The sequence below is a fragment of the Petromyzon marinus genome, unplaced genomic scaffold, assembly GCF_048934315.1.
Source record: "Petromyzon marinus isolate PM22_M1 ecotype Great Lakes invasive population unplaced genomic scaffold, UKy_Petmar_22M1.pri1.0 PM_G_Scaffold_86, whole genome shotgun sequence".
NCBI classification, from domain to species: Eukaryota; Metazoa; Chordata; class Hyperoartia; order Petromyzontiformes; family Petromyzontidae; genus Petromyzon; species Petromyzon marinus.
Window position 1 is genome coordinate 184828 of NW_027423042.1, and position 24697 is coordinate 209524.

General features: G+C 49.0%; 1 protein-coding gene across 2 annotated transcripts; it reads left to right on the forward strand.

The window, feature by feature from the left end:
- Positions 1-1130: 1130 nt before the first annotated feature.
- LOC142921709 (EF-hand and coiled-coil domain-containing protein 1-like) lies at positions 1131-24216 on the forward strand. Of its 2 annotated transcripts, XM_076063018.1 has the most exons (6): positions 1131-1210; positions 1511-1579; positions 2664-2722; positions 19797-20093; positions 21745-21903; positions 22444-24216. In XM_076063018.1, the coding sequence occupies exons 5-6, from the start codon at positions 21862-21864 to the stop codon at positions 22714-22716; spliced, it is 315 nt and encodes a 104-aa protein (XP_075919133.1). In that variant the 5' UTR covers positions 1131-1210; positions 1511-1579; positions 2664-2722; positions 19797-20093; positions 21745-21861; the 3' UTR covers positions 22717-24216. The 2 variants fall into 2 exon arrangements, 1 of the variants encoding a protein (XP_075919133.1); XR_012939625.1 differs by lacking the exon at positions 19797-20093.
- The last annotated feature ends 481 nt before the right edge of the window (positions 24217-24697 follow it).

The window sequence follows — 24697 nt, forward strand, 5'->3', positions numbered from 1 at the left end:
CTCAATGCTAAATTCTATGCTAATTCCATTGTCAAGATGTGTATGCCTTAACTTAGCTATTTCAATGCTAAATTCTATGCTAATTCCGTTAACAATGGGTGCCTCTGCGGGTGTGTATGCTTCAACTTTTAACTTAGCTATTTCTGTGACCAGTCACAAGCTAATCATTCAGCCATTTCAATGCTAAATTATATGCTAATTCCTTTGTCAAGGCGCTTTGTTCCTCTCACACAGCTTAAAGGCCGTATCTGAACGTGGCTTTCACTCCAGCGCTGTCCTACCAGACAGTCTCGCCCCCTTCACCTGATGAAGGCCACTTGTGTTGTGGCCGAAACGTCATGAGAATATTATTGTGTTATTTTATTTTATCAATTTATTATTTTATTATCATTCTACGTGACTTTACCGAAAGAACCAAAGAAGATGAATCATTGCAGTCACGTAAGCTTTAAATCGAAATGTACACACAGTACACACACACACAATGTACACACACAGTGTACACACACACAGTGTACACACACACAGTGTACACACACACAGTGTATACACATAGTGTACACACAGTGTACACACAGTGTACACACACACAGTGTACACACACACAGTGACACACAGTGTGCACACGCAGTGTACACACACACAGTGACACACACACAGTGACATAGTGACACACACACACAGTGTACACACACACAGTGTATACACAATAATGTCCACGTTGTTGCTGAGCTCACACACCAAAGGGAGGGAGCAATGGAAAATGAATCTAATTCAACTTTAAACTCCAACTCTGTGACGTCACCACTCTGCATTACTTCATTGGCGTGAAACACCAGGGGGAGGTGTACCTCGCTAGTGACGTCATGTCACCACGGTATTCACCCCTCCCCCGTACACCGCGCTCTTGAGCGTGACGTCACCTCCGTTTGTGTCACTGCCGATATCGTTCCAGTGGCAATCCTTATTTGGGCAAAGCTACGCCCAGTGACTGGTAGCTCATTAACATAATGTTTCTGTTAAAGCCGTCGCGAGTTTATTGCGACGGGTACAGCGCCCACGCCCCCATCGCTCGACATATGGGCCGGCCTCATTAACATAATTTATTCAGTTACAGAGCCGCTCGTTGGAGGGAAGTGACGTCATACTACTTCCTGCTGTCGCGAGGCAACAGGAAGCTGCCGTGTGCGCGCTTGCACTGAAATCCGAGGTGAGAAATTCTCATCGTTGTGGTGGTGGTCGTTGTGGTGGTGGTTGTTGTTGTTGTTTACCAAGGTAGAGCCTCTCTCTCGCAGGGATGTCAGTTGAGTAGCAGCGAGCATGGGAATCGATGTCCAGGTTGGAACTTTACAACGCGGGGCCTAGCCACGCGGGGCCTTGCCTCCTGCCCTCGCCTGATTGCATTCACTTTAATTATCTCGCTTAAGTTTAATTTGTCTTCACCCGGCTCGCCACTTTGTAACTTTGTTTTATTGTCAATATTCACGCAGTTTTTATTTTCTTTTGTTAGCAGGCCAAGCCCGCTTGAGCTGCTATACCGCTCTTGTTATCAGAAGCGACCTGCCCACAACAACACAAGGTGAGGCTTTGTCAACGTGTGTGAATGTTTTGACTTAAAACTTTGGTGACTGCAGGAATTAATATTCCTGGTTCTTTCGGTAAAGTCACGTAGATAGAAAATAAAAAAATAAAAATTTAAAATAAAGCAATAAACCCACGACGTTTCAATCGCAACAAAAGTGGTCTTTATCTTATTTAATTTAATCTGTTATTTTTATTTTCTATCTACGTGACTTTACTGAAAGATCCAACAATACGTGTGTCAATGTATCTATCGGTCAAAGACGCTAAGCGCGTGCCGCTGTTGACTCTGAATGTGTGGAGGGGAACACCTTCACCACGGGGAGAGAGAGACAGAGACACGGATAGCCTCGGCTATGTTAATTGATCTTCGATTCATTACTTGGTGGAGTGAGGAAGAATTAATGCTGAGCAGATGAAGGTGGCCAGGCATGGTTCTGGTCACACCACCACCTGTTTACTCATGGCAGTGTGTGACAGTGTCAAGTTTGTATTTGCAGTAAAGTCTATTAACTCTATTGCACACGGAGGTTATATCAAAACAATAGGTTATTTTTGTTTTCCTCTGGAAATCTTCATACGAATGGAAACAGGAGGTGAACACAGCACACACATGCAGCTGAAGTCGGATCTGTTCATCCCAGCATTTAAGGACATCTGAGCCTGGATTCACACCTCTAAGTTGCGATTGAACATTAATTTATGCATTTCTGCATAACACAAATAGTTTTGTTTTCAACACCCTTTGCTATGTCAGCTGAATTTAGCTTTAATAAATATTCTTTTTGTAGTCAGACAGCCGATATTGTGTGCTTAGAGTTTTGGGTTAACATTCATCTTGGAAGATATGAAGGCTTCCAGGCATATTAATGACATTTGCCCTCTCATTGTGTGCCATAGCAGCCCGTGGAGAGAAACCCTTCAGGTGCACTCTGTGCGTGAAGGCGTTTGCAGATTCATCAAATCTGATGAATTTGGGAAAATTTTTCACTACATCATGAATATATTAATGATGTAGTCACGTGTGCATTCCTCTGTGCCTGACGTGTAGATGGTGTGGATATTCTTTTTTCTGTCTCCAGCTGACGCTTCCTCTGCAGAATTGGTCTGATGGAGCAAAGGCAGTCAGCACAGCAGCTCGGTACGACACGTCAACAATGCGACCAGCGTGCATACAGCACGGACCGGACTGGAAATCTGACACGGCACCAGAGAAGTCACACAGGAGAGAAACCCTTCAAATGTACTGTGTGTGACAAGGCATTTGCATGGCCATCAGTTTTTCAGAACCACCAGAGAACACACACGGGAGAGAAACTCTTCAGGTGCACGATGTGCAGGATGGCGTTTACACAGTCATGTAATCTTGTAAAACACCAGAGAACACACACGGGAGAGAAACCCTTCAAGTGCAGTGTTTGTGGGAAGGCATTTTCATGGTTATCTGCTCTTAAAAAACACCAGAGAACACACACAGGAGAGAAACCCTTCAAGTGTACTCTGTGCGGCAAGGCGTTTTCAGATTCATGTAATCTTGTAACATACCAGAGAACACACATGGGAGAGAAACCCTTCAAGTGCAGTGTTTGTGGGAAGGCATTTGCACATTCATCAAATTTTCGAAGACACCAGAGAACACAAAAGCATCGGAAGATCCACAAGGAGTGGAGTCTGAAATCAGCTTGTGAAAGTCAAAGTGCCATAATGAGCCCATCCCTCATGAAACAAGAACCGGACGAAAATCCCAGCTTGGACACTTTTAAAGGTATAAAGGTGAAATATGAAGAGGTGAAGGTGAAATGTGAAGAAGTGATGGTGAAGAGCGAAGAAGTGAAGGTAAAATGTGAAGATGAAGAATCATCTCCAGAATGGGACCTTTACATTGATGAAAGCAATGTGAAGCAGGAGGAGAATTCTGACTGAGGCAGAGCGAGGCAACTCCCAGCAGTTTGTGGAAGTGGAGGTGTGGGTGGACTTCCTCCGAGACAATCCAAAGTCAAATGGAGACCCGGTAGATGTGTAAGCCAGAGACGATGTCGCTCCAATAGATGCACCTTTGTCATAGGCCTTTAATGACAAGAATGTGAAGTTGAACACTCATTTCCTAGGTTCAACCTGCAGAGTAAGAGCGGCCAGTCTTTGTGGACCTGTGGGTTGGGTAGATCTCTAACCAGGAGCGAGAGACAAGCCCCCAAGCATTCACTATGGTATAATAATTGTATTTACACGGTGCTTGCTTAACCGCCTCAGCAACTCGGAGTTTAGTGTCTCATCACAAACACTCGAAGAGCATCCCAAAGTAGCAGCTGCCCCTATGTGGCACAAGGTGGTGGCCCTGCACCGGCCTGCATGTGGACAAGAGCCTGTCAGTAGGGGGCGATGATTGATGTGTCATCTCAGTTGTGTAGTTTGTAGGTAATGCTTAGAATTTGCTACATTTTCACTCAGACGCCAGCATGCAATGGCCTACTCGTTTTGAATGACACAATAGTATGTTTTACATACACTGTGAAGCAGAATGTGCAACTTTTTTTAAAAGCTTCTTGTCAATACGATGTAACGTGATGCAGTATATTTCACTGCAGTAATCCAATTTTCTTAATATGCCTGTCAATAATTTAGAATGTATACTTGTCTGGTTTTGTGCATTCTTGTAACATTTGATCTGTAAGGGTCAAACATTGAATAAGTGATGTTAGGACAAAGTGTGCGTGTCTGTTTGGAAGTAACCTGTACAGAGAACTCAGGTGGGACCCGTTGTTCTTGTGATACAGGTCAAATGGTGTTTTTGTGTTCCACGAAGCATCTGGAGCAACTCATTGTCTATTAAGCAAGCACCATGTAAAAGCAATTATGATAACATAGTGAATGCTTGGGAGCTTATTAGCTCTTGCTCCTGATTAGAGATCTACCCAACCCACGGGCCCATAAAGTGTTCAACTTCACATTCTTGTCATTAAAGGCCTATTTACAAAGGTGCATCTATTGTGTGACATCGTCTCTGGCTTACACATCTACCGGGAGTTGCCTCACTCTGCCTCAGTCAGAATTCTCCTCCTGCTTTACGATGTGAAGGTCCCATTTTGGAGTTGAATCTTCAACTTCACATTTTACCTTCACTTCTTCGCTCATCACTTCTTCACATTTCACCTTCACCTCTTCATATTTCACCTCGATACCTTTAAAAGTGTCCAAGCTGGGATTTTCGTCCGGTTCTTGTTTCATGAGGGATGGGCTCATTGCGGCACTTTGATTTTCACAAGCTGATTTCAGACTCCACTCCTTGTGGATCTTCTGATGTGTTCTCTGGTGTACTTGAAGATTTGATGAATGTGCAAATGCATTCCCGCACAGAGTGCACCTGAAAGGTTTCTCTCCTGTGTGTGTTCTCTGGTGTTTTTTAAGATAAGATGACCATGAAAATGCCTTCCCACAAACACTGCACTTGAAGGGTTTCTCTCCCGTGTGTGTTCTCTGGTGTAATACGAGATTATACGACTGTGTAAACGCCATCCCACACATCGTGCACCTGAAAGGTTTCTCTCCCGTGTGTGTTCTCTGGTGTGTTACAAGATAACATGACTGTGTAAACGCCATTCCGCACATCGTGCACCTGAAGGGTTTCTCTCCCGTGTGTGTTCTCTGGTGTTTTACAAGATCAGATGACTGTGCAAATGCCTTCACGCACACACTGCACCTGAAGGGTTTCTCTCCTGTGTGTGTTCTCTGGTGTTTTACAAGATCAGATGACTGTGCAAATGCCTTCACGCACACACTGCACTTGAAGGGTTTCTCTCCTGTGTGTGTTCTCTGGTGTTTTTTAAGAGTAGATAAATCTGAAAATGCCTTCCCACACACACTGCACTTGAAGGGTTTCTCTCCCGTGTGTGTTCTCTGGTGTACTTTAAGATGTGGTGACTGTGAAAATGCCTTCCCGCACAGAGTGCACTTGAAGGGTTTATCTCCCGTATGTGTTCTCTGGTGTTTTTTAAGAACAGATGACAGTGAAAATGCCTTCCTACACACAGTGCACTTGAAGGGTTTCTCTCCTGTGTGTGTTCTCTGGTGGGTCTGAAGAACTGATGGCCATGCAAACGCCTTCCCACACACAGTGCACCTGAAGGGTTTCTCTCCTGTGTGTGTTCTCTGGTGTTTTTTAACAACAGATGACCGTGAAAATGCCTTCCCACACACACTGCACTTGAAGGGTTTCTCTCCTGTGTGAGTTCTCTGGTGCCGTGTCAAATTTCCAGTCCGATCCGTGCTGTATGCACGCTGGTCGCATTGTTGACTTGTCATACCGAGCTGCGCTGAGTGCATTTGCTCCATCAGACCAATTCTGCAGAGGAAGCGTCAGAGGAAGCGTCAGCTGCAGACAGCAAAAAATAATATCCACACCATCTACACATCAGTATCGAGGCACAGAGGAATGCATATATAGTCACATGTGACTTACACGTCTATACTTATTCATATATTCATGATGTAGTAAAAACGTTTCCCAAATTTATCACACGGGCTGTTATGGCACACAATGAGAGGGTAAATGGTCGTAAACATGCCTGGAAGCCCTCGTATCTTCAAAATGAATGTTCACCAAAAACTCCGAGCACACAATTTTGTGATGGGTGTAGCAGGTGTGGTGTGTGATGGGTGGAGCAGGTGTGATGTGTGATGGGTGTAACAGGTGTGGTGTGTGATGGGTGTAACAGGTGTGGTGCATGATGGGTGTAACAGGTATGGTATGTGATGGGTGGAGCATGTGTGGTGTGTGATGGGTGTAGCAGGTGCGGTGTGTGATGGGTGTAACAGGTGTGGTGTGTGATGGGTGTAACAACTGTGGTGTGTGATGAGTGTAACAGGTGCGGTGTGTGATGGGTGTAACAGGTGTGGTGTGTGATGGGTGTGACAGGTGTGGTGTGTGATGGGTGTGACAGGTGTGGTGTGTGATGGGTGCAACAGGTGTGTTGTGTGATGGGCGTAACAGGTGCGGTGTGTGATGGGTGTAACAGGTGTGGTGTGTGATGGGTGTAACAGGTGTGGTGTGTGATGGGTGTGACAGATGCGGTGTGTGATGGGTGTAACAGGTGCGGTGTGTGATGGGTGTAACAGGTGCGGTGTGTGATGGGTGGAGCAAGTGTGGTGTGTGATGGGTGTAACAGGTGCGGTGTGTGATGGGTGTAACAGGTGTGGTGTGTGATGGGTGTAACAGGTGCGGTGTGTGATGGGTGGAGCAGGTGTGGTGGGTGATGGGTGTAACAGGTGCGGTGTGTGATGGGCGTAACAGGTGTGGTGTGTGATGGGTGTGACAGGTGTGGTGTGTGATGGGTGTGACAGGTGTGGTGTGTGATGGGTGTGACAGGTGTGGTGTGTGATGGGTGTAACAGGTGTGGTGTGTTATGGGCGTAACAGGTGCGGTGTGTGATCGGTGTAACAGGTGTGGTGTGTGATGGGTGTAACAGGTGTGGTGTGTGATGGGTGTGACAGGTGTGGTGTGTGATGGGTGTGACATATGTGGTGTGTGATGGGTGTAACAGGTGTGGTGTGTGATGGGTGTAACAGGTGCGGCGTGTGATGGGTGTAGCAGGTGTGGAGTGTGATGGGTGTAACAGGTGTGGTGTGTGATGGGTGTAACAGGTGCGGTGTGTGATGGGTGTAACAGGTGCGGTGTGTGATGGGTGTAACAGGTGTGGTGTGTGATGGGTGTAACAGGTGTGGTGTGTGATGGATGTAACAGGTGTGGTGTGTCATGCGTGTAACAGGTGTGGTGTGTGATGGGTGTAACAGGTGTGGTGTGTGATGGGTGTAACAGGTGTGGTGTTTGATGGGTGTAACAGGTGTGGTGTGTGATGGGTGGAGCATGTGTGGTGTGTGATGGGTGTAGCAGGTGCGGTGTGTGATGGGTGTAACAGGTGTGGTGTGTGATGGGTGTAACAACTGTGGTGTGTGATGAGTGTAACAGGTGCGGTGTGTGATGGGTGTAACAGGTGTGGTGTGTGATGGGTGTGACAGGTGTGGTGTGTGATGGGTGTGACAGGTGTGGTGTGTGATGGGTGCAACAGGTGTGGTGTGTGATGGGCGTAACAGGTGCGGTGTGTGATGGGTGTAACAGGTGTGGTGTGTGATGGGTGTAACAGGTGTGGTGTGTGATGGGTGTGACAGATGCGGTGTGTGATGGGTGTAACAGGTGCGGTGTGTGATGGGTGTAACAGGTGCGGTGTGTGATGGGTGGAGCAAGTGTGGTGTGTGATGGGTGTAACAGGTGCGGTGTGTGATGGGTGTAACAGGTGTGGTGTGTGATGGGTGTAACAGGTGCGGTGTGTGATGGGTGGAGCAGGTGTGGTGGGTAATGGGTGTAACAGGTGCGGTGTGTGATGGGCGTAACAGGTGTGGTGTGTGATGGGTGTGACAGGTGTGGTGTGTGATGGGTGTGACAGGTGTGGTGTGTGATGGGTGTAACAGGTGTGGTGTGTTATGGGCGTAACAGGTGCGGTGTGTGATCGGTGTAACAGGTGTGGTGTGTGATGGGTGTAACAGGTGTGGTGTGTGATGGGTGTGACAGGTGTGGTGTGTGATGGGTGTGACAGATGTGGTGTGTGATGGGTGTAACAGGTGTGGTGTGTGATGGGTGTAACAGGTGCGGCGTGTGATGGGTGTAGCAGGTGTGGAGTGTGATGGGTGTAACAGGTGTGGTGTGTGATGGGTGTAACAGGTGTGGTGTGTGATGGGTGTGACAGGTGTGGTGTGTGATGGGTGTGACAGGTGTGGTGTGTGATGGGTGCAACAGGTGTGGTGTGTGATGGGCGTAACAGGTGCGGTGTGTGATGGGTGTAACAGGTGTGGTGTGTGATGGGTGTAACAGGTGTGGTGTGTGATGGGTGTGACAGATGCGGTGTGTGATGGGTGTAACAGGTGCGGTGTGTGATGGGTGTAACAGGTGCGGTGTGTGATGGGTGGAGCAAGTGTGGTGTGTGATGGGTGTAACAGGTGCGGTGTGTGATGGGTGTAACAGGTGTGGTGTGTGATGGGTGTAACAGGTGCGGTGTGTGATGGGTGGAGCAGGTGTGGTGGGTAATGGGTGTAACAGGTGCGGTGTGTGATGGGCGTAACAGGTGTGGTGTGTGATGGGTGTGACAGGTGTGGTGTGTGATGGGTGTGACAGGTGTGGTGTGTGATGGGTGTGACAGGTGTGGTGTGTGATGGGTGTAACAGGTGTGGTGTGTTATGGGCGTAACAGGTGCGGTGTGTGATCGGTGTAACAGGTGTGGTGTGTGATGGGTGTAACAGGTGTGGTGTGTGATGGGTGTGACAGGTGTGGTGTGTGATGGGTGTGACAGATGTGGTGTGTGATGGGTGTAACAGGTGTGGTGTGTGATGGGTGTAACAGGTGCGGCGTGTGATGGGTGTAGCAGGTGTGGAGTGTGATGGGTGTAACAGGTGTGGTGTGTGATGGGTGTAACAGGTGCGGTGTGTGATGGGTGTAACAGGTGCGGTGTGTGATGGGTGTAACAGGTGTGGTGTGTGATGGGTGTAACAGGTGTGGTGTGTGATGGGTGTAACAGGTGTGGTGTGTGATGCGTGTAACAGGTGTGGTGTGTGATGGGTGTAACAGGTGTGGTGTGTGATGGGTGTAACAGGTGTGGTGTTTGATGGGTGTAACAGGTGTGGTGTGTGATGGGTGTAACAGGTGTGGTGTGCGATGGGTGTAACAGGTTTGGTTTGTGATGGGTATAACAGGTGTGGTGTCTGATGGGTGTAACAGGTGTGGTGTGTGATGGGTGTAACAGGTGTGGTGTGTGATGGGTGTAACAGGTGTGGTGTGTGATGGGTGTAACAGGTGTGGCGTGTGATGGGTGGAGCAGGTGCGGTGTGTGATGGGTGTGACAGGTGTGGTGTGTGATGGGTGGAGCAGGTGTGGTGTGTGATGGGTGTAACAGGTGTGGTGTGTGATGGGTGTGACAGGTGTGGTGTGTGATGGGTGTAACAGGTGTGGTATGTGATGGGTGGAGCATGTGTGGTGTGTGATGGGTGTAGCAGGTGCGGTGTGTGATGGGTGTAACAGGTGTGGTGTGTGATGGGTGTAACAAGTGTGGTGTGTGATGGGTGTAACGGGTGTGGTGTTTGATGGGTGTAGCAGGTGCGGTGTGTGATGGGTGTAACAGGTGTTGTGTATGATGGGTGTGACAGGTGTGGCGTGTGATAGGTGGAGCAGGTGTGGCGTGTGATGGGTGTAACAGGTGTGGTGTGTGATGGGCGTAACAGATGTGGTGTGTGATGGGTGTAACAGGTGTGGTGTGTGATGGGTGTAACAGGTTTGGTGTGAGATGGGTGTAACAGGTGTGGTGTGTGATGGGTGTGACAGGTGTGGCGTGTGATAGGTGGAGCAGGTGTGGCGTGTGATGGGTGTAACAGGTGTGGTGTGTGATGGGTGTAACAGGTGTGGTGTGTGTAACAGGTGTGGTGTGTGATGGGTGTAACAGGTGTGGTGTGTGACGGGTGGAGCAGGTGCGGTGTGTGATGGGTGTAACAGGGGTGGTGTGTGATGGGTGTAACAGGTGCGGTGTGTGATGGGTGTAACAGGTGTGGTGTGTGTAACAGGTGTGGTGTGTGATGGGTGTAACAGGTGTGGTGTGTGACGGGTGGAGCAGGTGTGGTGTGTGATGGGTGTAACAGGTGCGGTGTGTGATGGGTGTAACAGGTGCGGTGTGTGATGGGTGTAACAGGTGTGGTGTGTGATGGGTGTAACAGGTGTGGTGTGTGATGGGTGTAACAGGTGTGGTGTGTGATGCGTGTAACAGGTGTGGTGTGTGATGGGTGTAACAGGTGTGGTGTGTGATGGGTGTAACAGGTGTGGTGTTTGATGGGTGTAACAGGTGTGGTGTGTGATGGGTGTAACAGGTGTGGTGTGCGATGGGTGTAACAGGTTTGGTTTGTGATGGGTGTAACAGGTGTGGTGTCTGATGGGTGTAACAGGTGTGGTGTGTGATGGGTGTAACAGGTGTGGTGTGTGATGGGTGTAACAGGTGTGGTGTGTGATGGGTGTAACAGGTGTGGCGTGTGATGGGTGGAGCAGGTGCGGTGTGTGATGGGTGTGACAGGTGTGGTGTGTGATGGGTGGAGCAGGTGTGGTGTGTGATGGGTGTAACAGGTGTGGTGTGTGATGGGTGTGACAGGTGTGGTGTGTGATGGGTGTAACAGGTGTGGTATGTGATGGGTGGAGCATGTGTGGTGTGTGATGGGTGTAGCAGGTGCGGTGTGTGATGGGTGTAACAGGTGTGGTGTGTGATGGGTGTAACAAGTGTGGTGTGTGATGGGTGTAACGGGTGTGGTGTTTGATGGGTGTAGCAGGGGCGGTGTGTGATGGGTGTAACAGGTGTTGTGTATGATGGGTGTGACAGGTGTGGCGTGTGATAGGTGGAGCAGGTGTGGCGTGTGATGGGTGTAACAGGTGTGGTGTGTGATGGGCGTAACAGATGTGGTGTGTGATGGGTGTAACAGGTGTGGTGTGTGATGGGTGTAACAGGTTTGGTGTGAGATGGGTGTAACAGGTGTGGTGTGTGATGGGCGTAACAGGTGTGGTGTGTGATGGGTGTAACGGGTGTGGTGTGTGATGGGTGTAGCAGGTGCTTTGTGTGATGGGTGTAACAGGTGTGGTGTATGATGGGTGTGACAGGTGTGGCGTGTGATAGGTGGAGCAGGTGTGGCGTGTGATGGGTGTAACAGGTGTGGTGTGTGATGGGTGTAACAGGTGTGGTGTGTGTAACAGGTGTGGTGTGTGATGGGTGTAACAGGTGTGGTGTGTGACGGGTGGAGCAGGTGCGGTGTGTGATGGGTGTAACAGGGGTGGTGTGTGATGGGTGTAACAGGTGTGGTGTGTGATGGGTGCTGCAAGTGTGTGATGGGTGTAACAAGTGTGTGGTGGTGGGAGTAACAGGTTTGTTATGGGTGCTGCAGATGTGTCCGTGATGGGTGCTGTAGGTGTTTGTGAAGAGTCCTGCAGGTGTGTTATGGGTGCTACAGGGATTGTGATGAGTGCTGCAGGTGTGTACTAGGTACTGCAGTTGTGTGAGGGTGGAACAGGTGTTTGAATGCTGGTGTATATGTGTGTGCAGATAACTTCTACAGATGTACGAAGGGCAGTACACGTGTTTGACGGATAGGTAAAGTGTGTGAAGGATAGCGCATGCCAAGAGACTCGATCTCAATGAAGTCACCGCGGCCTGGTGGAACAGATCCTCAATAATTGGGGTGCTTTCGTTCGTCTCCATGAGCCTCAGGCAATCCTTACCAAAATTAATTTTAAAATTCGTTCCACTGTCAACACTCGTTGCCCTCCCATGCCGAGCCTGACCACCGCCATAGGAACGTGGAATGTCCACCACTGGCCTCACGAAATGCGCATCGCCCGGCGCTGCTTTTGAATGGAACAGAGATACGCGAACTTATTGTTGTTGTGTGTGTTTGCGTGTGTGTGTTTGTGTGTGTGTGTGTTTGTGTTTGTCTGTGTGTGTTTGTGTGTGTTTTGTGTGTGTTTGCGTGTGTGTGTTTGTGCGTGTTTGTGTGTGTTTGTGTGTGTTTTGTGTGTGTTTTGTGTGTGTTTGTGTGTGTGTTTGTGTGTGTGTGTGTTTGTGTGTGTCTGTGTGGTTGTGTGTGTCTGTGTGGTTGTGTGTGTGTGTGTTTGTCTGTGTGTTTGTGTGTGTTTTCTGTGTGTGTGTGGTTGTGTGTGTGTTTGTGTGTGTGACTGTGTGTGTTTGTGTGTGTTTTGTGTGTGTGTGTGTCTGTGTGGTTGTGTGTGTGTTTGTTTGTGTGTGTGTGTGTGTTTTGTGTGTTTCGTGTCGACCAAGGGGACGTCCGCTTTCCAATTCAACGCGAGTGTGAGGGCATGGTGTGGTGGGTGGGTGTGGGTTGGTATGTGTAGTGGGTGGGTGTTGTGGGGGGGGGAGGAGATGTCGATATCCTTTCATGGAGTTTGTTAGGGGGCAGGGAGAGGGTGGCGGGAATGGGTGGGGGGGCACGCGGATCGCTGTGTCCCTACAGCACAGCATCTGGGCTCTCACTCGCTCGCCTGGGGCAGATGCCAGCACAATGGGGACGGAGAGAGAGGAGACAGAGGAGACCCAGGCCGGTCAAACATTCAAACATTGGGCGCTTTTGAAACAGGAGGGTGATGGTGGGGGAGCACAACAAAAGAGAAAGCAGCCCCATCACGCCGTGGCCACGAACGTCAAAGGCAAGATAATTAAATGTTCTCTCATGCAAATTTAGCGGGTGTTGTGTGCGTTGCTTTCACACCGGTCACTGCGGCGAGATGCGTGTGGAGCGGTGAGCGCTGCGCTACGAACCCGGCGACCCGAGTTGGATTCCCGTTCATGGCCAACACCGGTGACGATTGGCTGAACCGGTCCTGGGCCTCCCCTAGGTCGACTCAGCCTGAAATGCGTACCCGGTGCGGTGTGTAAATATCGTCACTAGGGAGACAAAGGCGGCCGGGCGTGGTGCTGGCCACCCACCCCCTCGTGTGCCGTGCCGGCCTTCGTAGGTGCTCGCTAACAGCACTTGCCCCAACAGTCTGTTAAGGCTACACGTGGGATCTTTGTTTTTTGTCACACTGGTGACTGCCCCGAGTTTGTGTTGTTGTTGTTGAAACAGCCGTCTTGTTTGTTGTTCTTGTGGTTGTGGTGGTGGTGGTAATGCCCGAGATGAAATCTCGCCAGATCTCAAAAGCTAAGCAGTGGTTGATGCTGGATAGTGTTCGGATGGGCGAACAACGGGTGCTGTAACGGGGCTGTCGCGTGCAGCAAAACATCCACGAATGTTTTTTGATTTAAAGCTTTCGTGACTGCAGTAATTCATATTCTTAGTTTTTTCGGTAAAGTCACGTTGAAGAGAAACAACAAAATAATAAAAAATATATAAAACAATAAAAAATTCTCACGACGTTTCGACCATAACTCAAACGGTCATCTTCAGGTGTGTTGGTTTGCATAAATTTATTTTTAAACGGCGCATTTATTTATTTATAAAAAAAAAAACGTTAGCGCCACGCGCAGCGATTTGGCAGTTTACCCAGGACTAGTCCATCTATATTTTGGAAAGAGGAGGGGGGAGACGAAATTTTTTTTATAATGTATGCTGTCTGAAAGCCACTGCAAGCGTGAACAATCAATTAAGAACTGAAATGGTTTATCAAATCTTTCCAATGATTGCTAAGATAGAATCCATCTTCTCGGTTGAAATTGTCTCTGTGCTTGTATATGTGGATAGCCTCATGAACGAATCTCTCATGGAAGCCAGATGGCTTACAAAGAACCTCTGTCTTGGAAAAGTCAATGGCATGTGAGCCTACTGAATTAGAACAATGATCTGCTACGGCCGAGGTGTTGGTCCTACCGTGTTTAAGGTCTGCTTTGTGTTCACGAATGCGGTCCGAGACATGGCGTTTGGTTTCTCCAATGTAACTACTACCACAGAGGCAACTTAGTTTGTAGACACCAGGGTATTGTATGTCCGGAAATCACATCTTTTACAGACGGAACCAGATCACGGATTTTATGTAATGTGTTGAAACGGACCTGGATCTTCTGTTTATTCAATATTTTGGAGATCTTTTTTGTGATCCCAGCAATGTAGGGTAAAGTGATGGTTTTGAAAGGCTCCTCAAGAGGGTTCTTCTTCATGGTTTGAGTGATAGCTTTGCGGATTGTAAATAAATAAATGCGCCATTTAAAAATAAATTTATGCAAACCAACACACCTGAAGATGACCGTTTGAGTTATGGTCGAAACGTCGTGAGAATTTTTTATTGTTTTATATATATTTTATTATTTTGTTGTTTCTCTTCAACGTGACTTTACCAAAAAAACTAAGAATATCCACGAATGTTCTTGCGCTCTCTGCAGCCCCAACAAGCTTCACCGACCTGCGCTGACCAGCGTGGTGAGGTATGGTCAAATATTCACAGCGAGTCTGCAGGGCGTGGTGGGGAAGCTCTCATCCAGCAGTCGATCCTCCCGGGTCGCTCTCACAAATGAGACGATCCTCGTCTCTTGAGTTACTTGGCCTCGTTAAACTGAACTTTACAACAAAACATTGGGCAGTTAGCAAATGTGGAAATGTGGAATTTCCGCACTTGGCGGAGATGCACATTGTCCCGCGCTCACACGAAGCACAAGCGGCCACATATATATGTTGGGAGAAGTTACTTTGTTTTAATGTAGGGATTCTCAAGTCGGATACTTGTTTACTTCCCACCAGCCGTAGCGAGGATTGCTGAGTTGCTTATGCAGCAGTGTTGGAACAGTTATGGGAGCACAGCTGATGCATCTGCCAGTCATCTCAATCAGTCAACCCATGGCACCTGGGTTTGTCCCGTGACCTGCTTACCGGCAGGGAGAGCCTTCGACATTTCATGTGGCACCTAGCCTGGCATGAGCGCCGTGGCGACATCACCAGCACGTTAGTGGCGAACGGCCATTGTTGCTGTTGGTGGTGGCATTTGTGTTCTGATTTGTCCTGAGATCCATGCGCACTTTTTTGACGGTGTACCCGTGAATCGCTATACACGCAAGGTCAACTGCTGCTCCAGAGTCCTCCGTAGTGCTTCTCGCAACTCCCCATTCGCACGGTTGGCTACGTACGGTGCAAAATAGGTTCCACGTGCACACATACACTAGTGAAGGCCATTCTGCCACCAACAGTGAGGTGAGCAGGCAAATCGCAGGGCTGCCTGCACCACGGTGGTAAGATGATAACTACCTCGCCTGGTATAAAGGAGTTCGTGGGTTCGATCCCAACCCTGGCGCCTGCTGTATATTTTGAGTTTGCAAGTTCTCCCCGTGGTCGCGTGGATTTTTATCCGGGTCCTCTGTTTTTTTTCGCCCTCCACCGTTATAATCAACGTGCGTTTAGAGATTATTTGACTGCTATAAATTGCCACACGTTAAGCCGCTTCTCGTTGAACTATCATTTGCGGCTGGGTCGCCTCTTGAAAAAGAGCTAGACAGCTCAGTGGGCCTTACCTGGTAAAATAGTTTATATTATAAAGCGGCCCTAAATAAAAAAAAAAAAAACACCAAAAAAGACTTTTACTTGCATAGTCAGTGATTGTATTTTTTCATTTGCTATACAGCCACAGATAATACAACAAATCGCTAACCTTAAACACCCAATCGTTCGTAAAATGTACGTATGCAGTATCGCATACGAATGCAAAAACAAAACGTTGGTTTTGACACGAGTGATTCGACTCAAGTCTCGTGCGCTTAAGAATCGGTACACGTCGAGAAGTGTGTAGGTGCGCCGCCTGCACCCCTCCGATTAGCCCTCGCACCTCCCCATTAGCACGGTTGGCTACATACGGTGCGAAAGAAGTTCAACATACAAAGACAGAGATCTCCCATATAGCCTTAACAGACTTTTGGGGTAAGTGCTGATTGGCGAGCACCTATGAAGGCCAGGAACGGCACACGAGGCTTTCCTGGATGAACAAGTGTCAAAGTAATGATTAAGCAAAAATATAGATTCATATTCTTGGACTTTACCAAAAGAACCAAGTATATAGAGGAATAAGTTGAAGATAATGATACACGAAAACATGTTATGACTTAATAAAGAGCAGTGAGATGATGACGATCATTTTAATTTCAATAGTGCTATAATGGCGATGATGATGATGATGTTGATGAAAATAAAACATCATTAGCAGTATGATGATGGTAATAATGATATATCGAGTCATTTTCATACCACAAGGTTGCAGGGCACTTGGCGCAAGTTTAGATAAAAATAAACACATTTACAAGGTTAAATGCTGTAAAAACACTCATCATAATATAATAAAGTACAGAGAAAAGGAGAAAATGAACACAACAGTAAAATAATCATGAGATTCCAGATTAGAATCAGAAGGCTAAATTGTATATATCGCCCTGAATTGTTGATTTTAAAGTAGCTACTTTTGGACAAAACCTCTGACATCATCAGACAGACAGTTAATAAATAAACAGTATGATGACGACGATGAACAGAAATCTGTCAATCAATCAACGGTCGCATTATGATTAGAAGAACATGCGTAAGTCAGTCACGGCTGTCTCTCATGCGCGATCCCAAACGACCATCCATTAAAATCTGTAAGCCTATTGCTAGGTAGTTTCTGAAAGATATTTACAAGTTGAAATACAGTACCATGTTCTGTTAATAAAGCAAAGTATCGATATATATGTGTGTTTGCCCACACATCTGGTCAGGGAATTACCTCTTAAGAACAATCCCACATGTTGGAAGGGGGAATTCTTTAGTTGTCGCTGATTTGTGTGTGGTGTGTGGACTGCTCACGCTTGGCACTTTAATTATGAGCAGTGGACACAAAGATCTTTCAATAGTTCAATGGCAGTTGGGATCGTGATATCCTGCAGGCGATGTCAAGGCGGCTAAGTCAAGCAGTCATTGTGCCCCACACCGTGTGGATGTTCATAGGCATCACACAAATTTCAAGCCACGTTTGATAAAAAAAACAGAATTGAATGCTCCATAATACAACTTTTTTGGGGGGGTTATGGAATGCTATAGCCCGTAAAAAGAAAGCGCTTACGAATCGAACTTTCAACAAGATACATTTGAAAACCTTCTTCCCATCCGAACTAAGATTGTCTTCCAACCCGTGCACGTGGTTCACTTACGGCTCACGGACACAGCTTTCGATGTTCAAAGCAAAACGTGTTTTTTGTTTTTATTATTGCAACGTGCCTGCCTGCCTTCCTACGAGCTCTCAACACGTGCTCGTGGGTACACCAAGTGTAACACTCATCTCGATTGCATGCAAGGGGCCGTCCATAAATGACGTCACGCACCTGTCGGGGGGGGTGGTCAGACATTTGTGACGATGTGTGACGAGGGGGGAAAAATGTGACGTCACATCAAAATGCGCAACTTTAAATAAATATAGACAACACGTTCTACTTAATTAAATAGACTTTTCAATGTTTTCTCCTACAACATCAGAGTGCAGCGGCACATTAAATACGCACTACAATAATAATAGTTTAAAGCGATTTGAAGCATGTTTTATTTTGGGGGGGGGGGGGGGGTGCAGAGCTTTGTGACGTCATATTTGAGGTGGGGTCTAACTTTTTGTGACGTCGCGTGACGGGGGGGGGGGTCAAAAATCGTCCAAAATCGCGTGACGTCATTTATGGAGGCCTCCAAGAGGTAAAATTATGACCTACGGGGGGTTGTGCGTCTCGCTTTAATTTAGAGAGTTCTTCCGTGAAAAACATGATGTTGGGCTATTTGATTACTTAACGCAATTGATTTCTATACTAATTTAGCGGTCCCGATTACTCGACTAATTGGACAGCACAACATTAATATTCTTATTCTTTAAATCAAAATTTAGCACAACATTCGTTGGTGGGGGTGGGGGAGGTTACGTGTGGGGCTTGGTGACGTAATCGAAATCATCAGTCGCGTCACGCGTGGGCGTGGCTCGCTAAGGAGGGGCAGGGGGTTTCCCGCCTTCAACGAGACAGGTGGCAGCCGCCGCCATTTTTAAAAGCCCCCCCCACTTCCCTCCCACCGCCTCTCCCCCCCAACAATTGACGACAAACGCAAGAAGTGGATGACAATTTGGAGCGGATTCCACCAATTCGACCTTTCGGCATCGTCGCGGTTCTCAATTCGGGTCGGCGTTGCGTCCCACGGCCAAAATCGCCGGCGACGCACGCTGCCTCGTCGCATCTCGGCAGGAGCTTGCGCTTGGTCGCCTGGACGTTGTCCCTGGAATGGGCAAGCAATCCACTCGTGGGTTGCCACACGTGAGCACGGACTTGGTGTGCCACCAGGGGTCAGTGCAGGGCGGAACGTCCGTTGTTGCTTGTTGGTAACACGCAAGAGGGCTTTCGCGTCCGACGTTAGTAAAGGTTTTAAAAATAGTAATCTGGGTTTAACCCGTTCTGGCTATAAAACATCATGTGCGTCGATTACCGGATAAATAACCTAACCGGCAATGGATACCCAGAGTCATTGATATGCATTCATTAATCCCCCCCCCTCCACTTCGCACCGTGAAGGGCTCACAAGTGACGTCATCACATCTACGGCTCTATTTAAGGAACGAAACTGGAGGATTTCTTCACAAATCTGGCTGTCGCCTGATGAAGCTGGTTGTAATTACTGGCGAAACGTCGTACTCAGATTGTAAATGTTGTGGCTTGGCTCTCCAACACACCGGTTAGTGCTGTACTAGTGACGAATGGCCACGTTCTGTTTACGTGACAACCCTTACTAGTTGGCTGTGTCGGGTGGTGGCGGGTTTAATGACACATTTATATATTTACGCGATCTAACCCCAAAAACAAAACCTGTACTATGAATTTAGCAGTTCTAGCAATAACACAGGTGTTAAGATGTTCGTAAGCCTTTTGCAAGGAATCAAGTTCGCATTAACCACACCCAGTACTTGTGGCGAACATGCAAACAAACACGCTCTGATTATAACAACATATACACATTGTCTTTGAAACTGATTGGCCTACACCAGACATCAGCCTTCTTTTACGGCCTAGTCTCATCAGTGTCAGACCAGAGAACGTCACAAGGCGAACACATTTCATAAAGGTTTGTTTGTTTTATTTTGGGTAAGGGGTGGGTTAGATTTACCAGGTAAAGCCCACTGAGCTATGTAGCTCTTTTTCAGAAGCGACCTGGCCGTAAATGATAACCAAGTGGCTTATCAGGTGGACATTTATAGCAGCCAAACAACTCGAAACGTATCCATAATAGAGGGGTTTTTTTGTGGGTTAGATCGCGTAAATATATAAATGTGTCGTTAAAACCCGCCACCACCCGACACAGCCAACTAGTAAGGGTTGTCGCGTAAACAAAAAAAAGTGCCAATTAGTTACTACAGTACTCTCAATTATTTTGGCAAATCTCGGCCGTCTTTGTCTCCCTCGTGGCGATGTTTACGCACCGATTAGCACGGTTGGCTACGTATGGTGTGAAAAAAGTTCAACATACAGTACGTACATAAAGGTACTCATTTGCAGCTGAGTCGACCTTGGGGAGAAGCCCCAGGACCAGTTCAGACAATCCATGAGCGGGAATCGAACCCCGGGGCACCCAGGTTTCGCAGCGCAGCGTAGCTAGACCGCTGCAACCGCCCGCCGTGGCTGCGACAAGACGCGAGTCAACTTGTGTCGATGTCTCTGCTCAAGATGCCGCAAGGGGCTGGTCAAGCGGCTGGTGCGTACGTTCAGTGACCTGGAGGGCAGCCGAGAGAAAGGTGCCGGGAGGACGTGGGAAAAAATCGCCGCGGGAAGCTGGGAGGCGAGTCCGGCGAGGGGCCCGGAGAGCTTCCCCGGAGACTGGTGGAAGAAGGGAGGGCCTAAGGGGTCACCGGCCGGAGGCTCGGAGATGGTGGAGCTGATGAGGAGGGTGCAGAGGCTGTCGGCTCAGCTGCAGGAGGAGCAGGAAGTGCGACGGCGGAAGGGCGACGTTCCACGTCGACGCCGGTAATAATCTCGCCGCCAGGGAGAGGTGACCTCAGAGGTCCTGGGTTTGAATCCAGGTTTCAGTCGCCTTTGATTCAACCGGGTTCTCAAGTGTAGTGAGTTCCTAGTCTCAGCCTGGTCACAGATGACTGCACACACACACACAAATAGCATGAAATGTAGTTCTGTACTTAATTTGGATAAATTCCAGCTCTGAGATTGTCGGAGGGACTACAATTTGATGGACATTACAGACATTCATGTGTAGAGCGGGTGGGAAACTGCTGCCTTCTACTGTGTTTGACCAGAGATCACTTCAAGGGACCTCAGTGGTAGCTCTGTGATATCCACTTCCATGGGCCATTCAAAATATATAACACCGGGGCTGTTGATTGTTTTTGGTAAATACAGTAACCCAGAAATATCTGGACAGAAGAGCCGAAAAGTGCCCAACATTCCATCGGAGCCACAACATTATGTACGCGTCTCGTTAATATAACTTTACTCAATAACGGACAATTGCCAACATTTGATAGTTCAGTAGAGCAGAGAGGGCGCTAATGTATGGCGATTTCCATGAATGCGGGTTTGGTTGGGTGGGAAGAAAAGCTGAGTGGCTGGGAAAAATACCCATCACCAGCCCTCCGATTAGCACGGTTGGCTAGGTAACGGTGCAAAAGAAGTCCAACCAACATAATGATGAAAGTGGCGACTGTCTTTTGTTTGTGCTCGACAACAAACAAAAGGGACAACTGTGCTACTGAAAGATTCAACGCAGATGATCCCTAGATTTGATCTTCCACGAAGCTCATGGTCCCCCCTAAACAACATCAGCACACACCATGGCAGACGCGGATACCTGACGCACAAATGGAATATTAAAAACTCTCCAGTGTGCGACTGTGGTCATTCAGAACAGACCGTACAATGTGTAACACCGCGTTGCCCGATCCACAGATACAAAGGAGACGTCACGGCGTTACACTTATCCGCTGCTGCTGACGGGGTTGTCTGGCTTGACCACCTGAATGTGAAATTGTAGTCGTTGTTCTGCATGGGCGCCGCAGTGGCATGTTGGATCGTGCTGTGCGTAACTGGGACGGGTGGGTGATGAGGCCGAGTGAATGGGGGCGTAATCTAGTGGGACAGCGCACGGCAAAACCACCGGCACCTCCTGTGAAACTACTGCTCGGGCTGTGTGCGTGAAAGAGACAGCGCATCATATGGGTCATGCAGCCCGCATGGAGCTGAGTGGACTTTCCAGTGAGCAGTACCAGCGGTGTTAAGATCGGCCTCTGTGGAGGAGGCTCGTGAAGGACGCTGCCGGGCAGTTGGAGGCAGTCGCCCTCCAGCAACAATAGAGGGCAGAGGAGCGAAGCTCACAACAACGAGAGGAGCGCCGGGCGGATAAAACACAGCAAGTTGGCACAGTAGGGGAGCACAGCTGGTGCATCTGCCAGTCAACCCAAGGCAAGACCTCCTGCCAGCGGGCGTTCGACGCTTCACGCGGCCTTAAAGCACACGTAGCCTGGCACAAGCGGCGTGGTGACGTCGCCGCCACTTGGTTGTTGTTGTTGTTGCTGCTGCATTCCATTGTGATGTAAACCCCCCCCCCCACCGCGCTCTGAGCGCGGTGCGAAATTCCCCGAATGCACTCGCGATTTGCTCGCAGTGGAGGGAAGGGCTCGTGGCGGAGCTGCGCACCTGGCGAGAGGAGGGCCGGAGGCTGCAGACGGAGCTGCAGGTCCTGGAGGCGGAGCGCGTGCGGCTGTCCCTGGTGGAGGAGAAAATGGGCGACGTTCTGCACGCGATGCGACGCCTCGGGACGCTGGTGAGCGAGCGCAGCGCCGTCATCGCGCGGACATGAGCCGGTTCCCAGCCACGCCGCCGGGCGCCGTGACGGGTAGATGTTAACTACCTCGCGTGGTATACAGGAGGGCGTGGGGTCGATCCCGACCCTGACGATGCCTATTGTATATTAGGAGTTTGCGTGTCTCTCCGCCCGTGGTCGCATGGATTTTTCTCTGGGCCCTCCGGTTTTTCCCTCCACCTGCGGAAACACGCGTTTAGAGTATTGGCTGCTATACATTTCCACGTGATATACTATCATTTGTTATAGCCAGGTCGCTTCTGAAAAAGAGCTATGTAGTTCAGCGGGCCTTATATAGTGAAACAAAAAGAAGTTTTGTTTAATAGTTGGTCTCTAAAGGTAATGGGCTTATGCTGACAATCCCCTACCCCAAGCCAGCCGGTCTTGCAACGTTGCGGAAAACACCGAGCTGAGAAACGAAAGCCCCCGGGGTTAAACGACCGACGCTCACCTCCCGCCTGGCGCGTTTCCCCCGCGCCCACCGTGCGGTCGTCTGCGCAGAATGCGTCCAGGCACCTGCTGGGCAAGATCCTCCTGGACACGCTGGAGTCGTGCCGGGGCGTGGGCGGCCGCGACGACGCCGCGGGCCCGGAGGACATCTCGGCCGTGCTGGACGCGCTGCGCGAGCGGCTGTCCGCGTGCGACCCGCTCGGTGCGGTGCACCTCGAGCCGCTCGGTCCGGGACAGAGGAGGACGTCCACCACAGCCGCCGCCGCCGGCTCCTCCTCCCCCGCTCCCTCCTCCTCGTCGTCCTCCTTGTTGTTGTCGTGCTGAGGGCGACATTCCTTTCGGTTGCTCTGAAGCTTCGGGAGAGAAGGGTATGGGGGGGAATGAGAGGGGGCTTTAGTAGCGAATGAGGATAGATTGAAATCACGGGCAGAGGAGGAGAGGAAGGTTCTCAAGCCTGGGCTTAAACGGGTGGGGGGAGCAGAGGATGGAGTCAGCAGTGTGGATGTATGTTGATTAACTTCTTCAATGTATCTTGAACTTCTTTCGCGCCGTACGTTGCCAACCATGCTAATTGGAGGTGGGGGGGGGGGGGAGAGGGAGGACAACAAACTAAACGCAAAAAGCGGTTCTAAAGAAAATGAGTTTGTCAATCAAGACGACGATTTAAAAGTGCACTGCTCCAGTGGCTTCCTAATATCGGAAGGGAGAGCGTTCCAGACGGCCGCAGAAGCGCACCTGCAAGCGCGCGATGGATGCCTGGAGGAAGGGAGTTCCAGGCTGTGGGGAGAAGCATTTGCAGCAGCATAGAATGATGAGGGAGGGGGTGGGTGAGGATGTGTCCATGAAGATGGTGAAATACTCGGGTAGAGACATAGCAGATAGGGAGAAACAGACAGACAAGCACGTGGCCTTGGTTGCGAGAGTGCAGTGGAGATGTGGGCAAGGGATGACACCACGCAGAATCTAGAATCATTTTTTCTTTGGGTTAGCTCACGCAAATGTGTCGTAAACCTACCTCCACCGGACATATTTAATGAGTAAGGTTTGTCACGTGAACAGACCTTGCCAAATTGTTTCGGCTGATGATGCTGGTTTTTGTCATCACCAGCGAAACATCGTTAACTGAATTTGTAAAAGTTGCTGTGGGTTTGCTCTCCAGCACACAACCGGTGGTGCTGAAGTAGTGACGAATTGGCCCGTTCTGTTCACGCGACAAACATTACCGATTGGCTATCTCAGGTGGAGGTGGCTTCTTGACACATTTACACGATATAACATAACAAAAAAAAACGTTATCATGAATAATATTGGTCGTGCAAGCCTTTACGCGTTAGAATCTTGAACGTGGCGAGAAGCGATCTTGAGGTTCATTCAAAATTGGACGAAGAAGCTGAAGATTGTGGTGACGTGGTCTCGGTAGGAAACGTTCGGCTTCGGACAATGAACAGGTGACAAGCATTGATGTTTACCGCAGAAAAAGGCTTTGAATTGTTGTTTTATCGACGCATGAGGATACGGCTCACAGAACGTTAGTTTGTGTAAGATTGTCAACTGCTTCGCCATGTTGGGTGCGTGGGCTCGCGTGGTTTTAATCGCTCGGTTGTACAATCTCAAAATTCGAACACTTGTTGTGTTTCGCGCTTATTTGGAGGAGCAGTGGTGGACCGTTGCCCAAAGGGTCCAGGCGCACCGGCACGGCAGCGTTTGAAACCCACAGCGCATTGCCCCAGTGGACTGTGGGTGTCCCATTTAATAACCAACCGGACACTGATCTCACTCGCCGTGTAATAAAGCAAAGTGTTGACGTTTTGGTCGATCAACCAATGAGACGTGTGGACCCACGTTTGTCCAGTGGTGGTGGGGGGAGAACTGACAAGGGAGTGGTGAAGTACTGATGGTAAAGCAACCTCCACAACCACGTGGGGAGGCGTGTATCCTGCAGTGGACTGACAAAGGGCTGGTAATTGCCGCAGCATGCATTGCAATGGCAAAGAGAAACAATGAGTTTGTGGGTGTACAAGACAAACAGCCCTCACCCAAAACTAGCCAGCCAGCCAAAGCATCTCGTCACATTGGCCGCATTGGCCCTACACTGGTGTTGTTCACTACTTCTCAGAGGGGGGGCACTTTCGCCGATAAAACATCAGTGTGAAAGACGCCACACATTTGAAACCGTTGGGGGTTTGACAGCAGCACGATGATTATGGGGGGGAGGGGGGGAGGTGTCTCACGTTGTGTCTGGCTGTCGTCTGATGAAGCGAGTTGTAATTACTGGCAAAACGTCGTACTCAGATTGTAAACGTTG

Bases quoted from the DNA above. Each gene is read 5' to 3' on its own strand.
- LOC142921709 (XM_076063018.1), top strand. From the start codon at position 21,862: ATGGGCGACGTTCTGCACGCGATGCGACGCCTCGGGACGCTG. The intron at 21,904-22,443 runs GTGAGCGAGCGC...TCGTCTGCGCAG, and splicing joins TGCGACGCCTCGGGACGCTG to AATGCGTCCAGGCACCTGCT.